At 48.2% G+C, this 9144-nt stretch overlaps 2 protein-coding genes across 2 annotated transcripts; both read left to right on the forward strand.

Moving 5' to 3' along the window:
- Positions 1 to 1269: 1269 nt before the first annotated feature.
- Positions 1270 to 2592, forward strand: LOC125943970 (peroxynitrite isomerase THAP4-like). Its single transcript, XM_049663600.1, has 2 exons — positions 1270 to 1554; positions 2331 to 2592. The coding sequence occupies exons 1-2, from the start codon at positions 1402 to 1404 to the stop codon at positions 2460 to 2462; spliced, it is 285 nt and encodes a 94-aa protein (XP_049519557.1). The 5' UTR covers positions 1270 to 1401; the 3' UTR covers positions 2463 to 2592.
- A 2666-nt stretch (positions 2593 to 5258) lies between these two features.
- On the forward strand, positions 5259 to 6439 carry LOC125943704 (uncharacterized). The gene has a single exon (XM_049663174.1). The coding sequence runs from the start codon at positions 5280 to 5282 to the stop codon at positions 6117 to 6119; it is 840 nt and encodes a 279-aa protein (XP_049519131.1). The 5' UTR covers positions 5259 to 5279; the 3' UTR covers positions 6120 to 6439.
- The last annotated feature ends 2705 nt before the right edge of the window (positions 6440 to 9144 follow it).

A 9144-nucleotide genomic window follows, 5' to 3' on the forward strand; every position in this document is an offset into this window, starting at 1 on the left:
AAAAGAGGTCCGCAAAAGTCACTCGCTTGAGTTTGGGAGAGCAATACACGTTGAGCACATGCAGTGGAGGGTCCCTACGGCGGAGTGGTAGGATAGTCACCATTACATAGGAGTACTCGAGCTGTAGGTCGAGATCCACTAAGTTGGCTGTGTATGCTTTGTGTACGAGAAGACAAGACGCAGGATCCTGTTGGAACATCGTGTAGTTTGGAAGTGCGGCGCCCAGTCCTGGCTCCTGGAGGCAATCACTGCTGGTAAAGACTCGAAGGTTTCAAGGTATAGGCGGAAATTGGCCCGCTTAGTACGGTTCTTAAAACCTCTACAATTCCATTGTGTTATTGATGTTGAAATGGCCGAATTGGAAGTGGGGGAACGCCTTTGATTAAGGTGTCTCGCCATGGTTAGAATTTTGTAAGGGGGAGGAGGAGGGAATGGCTGCCCCAGAGCCAGCTCTCTGCGCCACCAAGGGGGTGATGACAGAATGAGCGGGGCAGTTGTCCTTATTCTCCGACTCATTGATCAGACAGTTGAATTTTGAAGGACGGGATACGTCCTTAACGGGCGCCAACCGGCGGAGGAGGCGGGGGTTGTCCATTATGTGTTTTGAGATCATCGCGGGGACGGCAGCCATGACCTTGATCAAGATCTGGTCCATGGCGGTCTCGATCATAGATCCCAGTTTGGAGGTAAGGCGCTCCTCCATCGCGGAGATGGTTGCCACGAGGGCAGGCGAGAGCTCCGCGTCGCTCTCCATAGCGTCCGAGTTCTGTGGGCTCGGAGCGCGGGCGCCAATTTTGATTCTAAATTTGAATTTTGTTGAGCAAAAGCTCATTTTGTGCCCGGAGCACGTCGATCTGTTTTTTGTATTCCGCGTCGAGCTGGGAGACGGTGGGAGGGGAGGAGGGGCGGGGGGGGGAGGAGACAACCCTAGCCCAGCTGCTCACCTGTTTGCCGTGTTGAGGCGTTGATGCCCGCCGGCAGCGCCATCTGTCTTGAGGGCCGGGAAGTGGCTGGTGTCCTTGCCGCTGGGCGGCGGCGGTGGGGGCGCCGTCTTCTTCCGTGCGCTGACGTCACCGACAGGGGAGGAGGTGACCGTGTTTTGAGGGTCGGCGGGGTCGGCGCCGTGAGCACCACGCGGCGCTCCGCCATTGGCTTCAGTAGAAAGCCTACATACGGGACTTCCGTCTAGAGTGGTGTCAGCCTTTGACACACCACATGCCGCCGGCCGCCAAAACACATAGTTGCCCGAGAGAGACGCACCGCCATCTTGGTCCCCACACCAGTTTGCTCTGTGCTTGCCGCCGTGAGCCGTGCAGCGGAATCGCGTTTAATCCTCGTCTAGGCAGCGTCGAAGGCTGTGGAAACGTGTTAAATGCGGTCAGCGAAGCCTGAGGAGCAAAAATGCCTGGTTGTTGCGTACCTCTGTGCACTAACCACTGCAGGAAGGGCGTGCGAATGTTTCGCTTCCCAACCAGCCCGAGCCGAAGAAAACGCTGGCTCGCGCAAGTGAAGCGAGACTGCTGGGCGCCCACCACCACTTCACGTGTTTGCTATGTGAGTACTGTCTGTTTTCCTCGTTGTTTTTCTTTCGCTGTAGAATAAGCTTTATGAATTTGACCGTCTCAACGTATCCAGATAATCGAACGTGTCGTTTCTGGGATTATGTGTCCCGAGTAGGAAGATCAGCTGTAGTTCAAGAGCTTTTTCACCTGGATGTGTTGTCCATGCTCGCGCCGGCTTTCCACGGGCGTGAAATTGAGCCGCGTGGTGCTGATCACAAATGTGTCTCGACTGAGAGGCTAGGCGACTAGTCGACGTGGTGCTTTATCCTGTTGTAACAGCGAGTAGCGAGGATCACTCGAGTACGCGGTTGTCGATAAGATATGTGCAGCCCGCGCTCTTTTTAAGACGCGTAAATTGACGTGTCTTCTTTGACGTCGAGTCACCGCTTCCATCCCGACCAAATATTTACACTACTGAACGGAACTTCTCGCCAAAAGCCCTGAGTTGGTAGTTGAATGAGCGTTTGAAGCTGCATCGGCACTTTTACTATTGGTGTGCTGTTGCATCTATTTTGTGCACAGAATGATCAAGCTACGAATGCATAATGGGAGAACACGTTTGAGGACGGACTTCAGAGGCAAATGTGCACATATAGTTTTTATCAGTTGTGAACTACATTACAATGAACAGTCGAGCGCCCGCTTCGCGAACTTGTACGGCTGAAAGATTTTCCTTCTAATGCGTCTTGCGTGCAGCCCCATTCGGAACGTTCACGTGAATGCACTTACTTAATTATGCTAACGGCCGTGTGGTGACATTTATTGCAGGCTCATTTCGAAGATTCAAGCTTCGAACAGAAAAGGCAAGATGGCTTGAAGAAATTGAGGCCAGATGCCGTTCCAACAGTTTTTGCTTTTCGAGGTAAGTACGAAGTGAAGATTACGCTACGTTTTGTATAAGACTCGTTGAATAATGCGACATTGGATAGGATGTATCTCCCTTGTCTATATTTGTTTTTATTGTTTTCAATTGTGCTGTTATTTGACACACGATGGCCTTAAACATGCGAGTTTGCTTCTGATGGAGTCATTTGCGCTGTACGTGAGTGCAGATAAGACTGTGTGGTCTTTCTTTTTTGTATTTGCTATGTATGGTATACTACTGTTATTTGAATCATGAAGCCGTATTGTGAGTGATCATTTGCTTTTACTGCCTGTCGATGTTGCTTGTATATAGAGGCATGAAATTCACCCATAATTGGTCATATAAATTGAGTGCATCCGTTTCAGTGAAGCCTTAACAGAACTTGTTGTTGAACAGAACAGAACTACTGCCTAGAGAAATTTTAGAGGCGTACCAAATTAGAAAGAAAGGTAGCGCCTGTATAAGTGATACGTCTGTTGTATTGCGCGGTAAAGAATTGCAGTGCTTAGATATGATGCATTAACCAGTATGATTGGTGATATGCATGTCTGCGATCGTGATGTGCAGTGCGCTTGCGCAAATTGACTTTGCTGTATACATTAAAGGAGGTGAATCAAGATAAATATTAGTTTAGAGTGGCGCTTGTCTTGTGTACTGTGTGTTCTTCTGTCTCGTCATTTTTGATTACACTAACCTGTTTTCATCGTCAGTGAACCATGGTTGAAGATTTTTTTTCGTAAATATGGGCTTGGCAGATTTGGTACTTATGCTACTTCATTCTAAATGCTAACAGCCTATGCACATATTACTGTTTATTCCAGCCGCCCCAAACATCGGAAGCCACCAAAGAAGCGCAGCTGTCCTGTGCAGCCTTCCTGCGATGCCACCCCTGCAACTTCCCCGGAGCCACACCAGCCTTTAGATAGCGATTCGACTAAGATGGATGACAGTGCTCCAGTGCCAACCTTAGTTGTAGAAGAAGAATCTTGTCATGCCGGAAATGAAAACGTTCATGAATGACATCTGCGATGGCACCGTGCTTGTTCCCACAGCACCCCAATGGCATTCCTGTTCCAAACAGCACGAACAGTGTTGGTCAGTCACGCGATGTCAGCGCCACACATCAACCATTTGGAGGCAATGCAGGCTCATCTTCGGTGACCATCGGGCAAGAAAATGCAGAGTTACGCAAGAAAACTAGTGATCTCACTCGCAAGTACATAAACTTGCCGAGGGTTCACGATAAAACAAAGTTGAAGCTACAGAGCCTGAGAAAAAAAAGTGTCCTCACTTGAAAAAGAAGTGTGCGCACTGAAATCGGCATCATTTCTCAATGAAGACCAAGTGAAATCTTTGACAATGAAGACAACGAAGGGCCATAAGTGGTCTGAAAAGACCATACGAGTGACACTTCAGATTAGAGCACTGCACGGGCTCGGGCTTACCCGAAAGCCCGGGCCCGGCCCGGCCCGTGGGCCGGGCCGGGCCGGGTAGAGGAGTTTTTTCACGGGCTCGGGCCGGGCTTGGGCACGGCGTTTGCTTTTTGACTCGGGCCCGGGCCGGGCTCGGGTTTTTTGACGCGGGCCCGGGCCGGGCTCGGGCTTTCTCCGAGTTATTGTCGGGCTTCTCAACTCTGAAAAACATGTATTTTTCGGTCTCGGACCGGGTTCGGGCCGGTTTCGAGTCGGGCTCGGGCCGGGCTCGGGCTTAAGGTAAAGGGGTGGCGGGCCGGGCCGGGCGGGGTAACGTAGATTAAACGGGCCCGGGCCGGGCCCGGGCCGCAAAAGTCGGCCCGTGCAGTGCTCTACTTCAGATAAAACATGCGTGTGGCACAACAGGCTACGAATGCTGAGATCTTTGTCGTACCCGATTCCGAGCAACAGGACCTTGATCCGAAGGCTTCAAAACATTCGCTTCCTGCCTGGCATTCTCCATGAAGTGTTTAATGTTTTAAAGCACAAGGTAGAGGCAATGGAAGATATTGAAAAGGACTGTGTCCTTTTCATGGACGAGATGTAGATAAGTCAGGGCTTTGATCACGATCGGTCCCTTGATTGCCTTTTCGGTGGCACTACATTGCCTGAAGCGACTGCAGATGTTGCTAACCACGCCCTTGTATTCATGGTTGGAGGACTGAACACACGGTGGAAACAAGTAATTGCATATCATTTCACTGCACGCTCAGTTGATGGGAAAGCTCTGAAGGACCTCGTCTTCAATTTGATTGAACTTTGTTTCAACATCACACTAAGAGTGCTTGTTGTTACAAGTGATATGGGAGCTGCCAACCGTGCAGTCTGGCGCCTTCTTGGCTTCTCAAGCCATAGGCACTCTGAGACTGTGTGCTCTGTTTCACACCCACACCTTGAAGGTAGGCAGCTATATTTTATGGCTGATCCAGCCCACGTCCTGAAGAATATTCGTGCTCAACTGCGCCGTGTGAAGACATTCACTCTAGGAGAAGCAACTATACGTGAGCACAAGCTTACAGCAGGAACTGTGAACATAGACCATGTCGAAGCTGTTCTCACACATGACAGAGACAAGGAGCTCAAGATTGCCAGCAGGCTCTCCGACGTCCACATCAGCCTTGGACACTTCACGACAATGAAAGTGAACATTGCTGTTCAAATGTTCCGTGAGGCTCCACCGGCTATACGTTATCTGATTAAGCAAGGAATCTTACCTCCTGAAGCGGAGGCGACGGCGTGGTTTTTTGAACTTGTCAGTAGGTGGTACACCTTGATGTCGTCATGGCATCCAGTTGTTGCTTTGAGCAATTCCGATCTTTCCAAACACAAGGAAGCAACTAACTCCTTGGACTAGCTTGTGCCACCTTCTGTGGACTAAATATGGGACTTACTGCACACTGGAAGCCGTCACAAGCTGGCCTTTTGGTGTCAACTACTGTTGTCCTGCGTCTTTCTCATGAGCTTCTGAACAAGCTCAATTACAAGTACTTGCTAACTGGTAGATTGTCACAGGATTGTCTCGAAAACATCTTTTCTGTATTGAGGCTCAGAAAACCTGTGCCGAGCGCATATGATGTCAAGTGTGCCTTAAAGCTTATCTGCGTTGGCCAGTTTGTAAACACACCGACATCATCTAGCTATGGTGTTGATGACAGCACACACCTGGCTGACCTTCTTGACCCCAGTTTCAAACAGGATGAAGTGGAAGGTCAGGAGCCAGAGGAACTTGAGAACTTGTTTGTTTATGCACTTACCACAGAAGAGTGCGATATCCTTGCGTACTTGGGAGGCTTTTTGCTGAAGTCAGTCATCGGTTTTCTTGGAGAGTGCAAAGACTGTGAAAGAGCCCTGGTTGGCGATGCAACAGGCCAGTACAATGCTCTTATACAGCTGAAAGAGTATGTCAAGAATAGCGGAAAGCTCATGCAGCCAAGCCAAACAGTGATGCAAGTTTTAATCAAATGTGAGGAAAACTTTAAGACTTTCGCAAACATGAATGAGATCCTGACTCTCAAAGCTCCATTTACAGGTATCCGGAGTGCCTTGCGGAAGTCTGTGGCTATGAGATTAGGGTGTTGTGATGCGCATGAATCAAGGGCATGCAAAATGCTCATTGAGAAGTATGTGAGGACAAGACTTAAGATTCATCTCCGACAGCAGCATGCGCAGAGGGTGAACGGACAGTCCAGCAAAACCTGTGACGCTGCTAATCTTATCTGAGCCGTGTGTGGCGTCTCAGTGGTTAATTTAATGCTGCTGTGGTTGTGTGATGTGTTTGCAGAAGTGTTTGACGTGTGCCTCTGGATGTCTTTTTAACGCCTCGAGCAGGTGGGGCATTCACTAAAATGTTTCGCACCAAAGCTCTTTGTTCATTGTTTAGTGTACTGAAAAACAGCATGCTTCCATGCGTTCTAGCTGCTAATATTGACTTTACCTGAATGCAGCATCACTAGTATCAGATTAACTTTCTTTAATGCTTGTCTTTTTCGTATGGCTGTAACATATTTTGTTGACAGATATCATTGGCAGTCTTGATTTCAGTGATGTGTTGTATCCTGCGACTGCACAGTGGCGCTGAGAAAATATGTGAGAATACTTCGAAGGCGTATTGCTATTGCATAATCAGAAAGTGACTATGTGCACCAGAATTTAATGGCGCAAGAATGTAGGTTTGTATTGAAGCTATGTGGTATTGTGTGCTCCGCCTGGTACAGTGGCAGTGAAAGTTTGCATAACCGTGGTCTCCTGTGACGGCTTTACTTGAATTTATATTCTTTGAACTGGCATGAACTTTTTGGCTTTATTACTGTTTGACTCATGTTTTGGTGCTTGCTATGCGACATTTATTATGCACATATGTTGTTTATTCAAAGCAACTAATCTTTTCGTATTCATTTTCGCCAAAGAAAGATGGTTTAAAGCACATAGTTTTGTTGATTAAATGAATGCTGTGTAGCTCCTTCAAAGAAATCCTCTGCAACACGCACCCGTTTCGTGTAATTTTGTTGCATCGCAAGTGTATGGGAAGACGCTGAAGAGTTGGAATTAATCAATGGAACATTCGTGGTGCCTCCACGCAACATGTAAAAAATATTGCGGCTTTATTAAGACAGTCTGCACTCGGGTGGCCATGATGGCTTATGGGCGACTCACTGCAAGATTCAGAAACATTTCACTTCGAAGAACATGAAAGCTGTTGCGGAGGATTATGTGAGGACCTGTCACAATTTTCATGCTATTCGTGCCAAGTTCCACCCAAATGAAACCAGACGGTCATTCCTTGATGTTCAGATGTGCCCTTCGAAGTTGTCAATCTCGATTTTCTCTGAACTCAAGAAGAATCGAGAGGGTGTGCACCGGACTCGGTCTTTTATGGTGGCTTTTTACCAGTGAACATGTATGGCGGTGGCAAAGCCCGGATAATGTGAACAGTGTCATCATATTAATGGAAAGAGATACATTTAGACACACCAGGTGATTGTTTCTGATAATGTACCTGCATTCCACAGTGAGAGCATCCGACGGCATGCAGGAAAGCATACCACCCTGAAAAGCATGCCTTAGCGGAGCTCCTCATCCGTGACTTCAATACCTTCATTTATGTGTACCCCGAATTTCGTGGAGGATGCAAGTGCACCCTTGAACCAGTGGTGAGAACATCACATTCAATCTCACACGGCTGGACTTGGCCATAGTCCTATGTTTGCTGCCCTTCAAAAGACGCCATGACTGCCAGTAGATTACGAAGGTACATGGAGCACTGGTTTGGTTAAGGTGGCTTCTCTGTGAGAACTGGTAGGGATTGTGTGCTTGCCTGTAACGCTATAAATGTTACCTTATGGATGCTACAAGTTCCTTTAGAATGTTTAATGTTTGTTTCACTGTAGGTTTTGAAACATTCTTATAGGATGCAGCCTGTCTCCTGTTTTAGTATCACTTTAGTTGAGATGCAGACTATTTGCAAAGTGTTTTCCGAGGCTGATCATGTAACCCAATAAATATGCTTGTTCACATGTGCACGTATTTGTTTCCATTACTGAACTCACCCAGAGGAAACTCACTTGGTGGTATGTCTCTGAATGACTGTTTAATGTACTGGGCTTGGCAATAGTTTCATTTGCCGAGAAATCTAGTTACCAAGGTCAAAACAAAAAAACTGTTGTGGCTGGTGGTGGATGCAGGATGAAACTTTTTTTTGTGCAGCATTGCAACGTATAGCTTGCACAGCTTTAAAGCACAACCAACTACTGCAGGAGTTTCACAAAAACAAATAATATCACTATTCACTAACGCATTCACAATATAATACAGTATTAGAATCAACAAAAAGGCTTTAGCTTTCGCATCATACGGAACGTATAATTCAAAAGTATGGCTCCGTGATTTTTCATTCATATTTTAATAAACATTTCTACAAGCAGATGGACTAAATTCTTGCACTAGGCTCTCTGTTTTTCTGTGGAGTACGCCGTATCACGCGTTACATAGCGCACCCTTTCGTTAATTAACCTAAAAATGCTCGCTCAGTAACAATTATTTACATTCGACACGAAATAGTGCTCGTGGGACAACCCTCAAAAGACGAAAAGGTGCTCGCAACCTTCGCAGTCGGCGCTTCACGATGCTCGGGGCTGACATTGGGGACCAACATGGCGGCCCGTCAAATTTGGGGGCTGTTTTAGGCAACACTGGTTCGAGATGTCACCACCCTAAAGCGGGCCGCGTATGTAGGCTCCCTAGGCTTCTGGAGTCGGATGACTTGGTGGCTTCTTAGGTCGCCGGTTGTTCGGCGTTTATGGCGCTTGGCCTTGTGGCCGGGCAACTTGAGTTGGCGGAATTTTCCCGTGCAGTCGCGGGAGTTGGTTGCATGGGCTTGCCCACAGACTGCACAGGACGGAGTGCATTCATGAGGTGCCTTCACTCCGTCGGCGGTCGGCACCGTATGGCCACACAGGCCACATTTGTCGTTGTCCGGGTAGGGGCATGTGTCCGCCCGATGGCCCACAGTGCCGCACCGCCCGGAGGCCGGGATGGTTCTCTTGTACGCACGCACAAGGGTCACCTCTGAGTTATAATGCACAAATCGCGGCACCACTTTGCCCACGAAAGTGAGCGCCGCAACGTTGGAATTGCCAAGCTTGCGGATATCGGCAAGCTCTCCAGCACGCCACTGGATCTTGTTTTGGAGAGACTCACTGGTCTCGTGGTTGGCTACGGTGATGACGCCGCGGCACACCTCGCCGGT

Source organism: Dermacentor silvarum, chromosome 3, assembly GCF_013339745.2.
Source record: "Dermacentor silvarum isolate Dsil-2018 chromosome 3, BIME_Dsil_1.4, whole genome shotgun sequence".
NCBI classification, from domain to species: domain Eukaryota; kingdom Metazoa; phylum Arthropoda; class Arachnida; order Ixodida; family Ixodidae; genus Dermacentor; species Dermacentor silvarum.

Coding starts and splice junctions, on each gene's coding strand:
- LOC125943970 (XM_049663600.1), top strand. CDS start 1,402: ATGCCTGGTTGTTGCGTACCTCTGTGCACTAACCACTGCAGGAAGGGC. Junction 1,555..2,330: donor CCACTTCACGTGTTTGCTAT/GTGAGTACTGTC, acceptor CATTTATTGCAG/GCTCATTTCGAAGATTCAAG.
- LOC125943704 (XM_049663174.1), top strand. CDS start 5,280: ATGGGACTTACTGCACACTGGAAGCCGTCACAAGCTGGCCTTTTGGTG.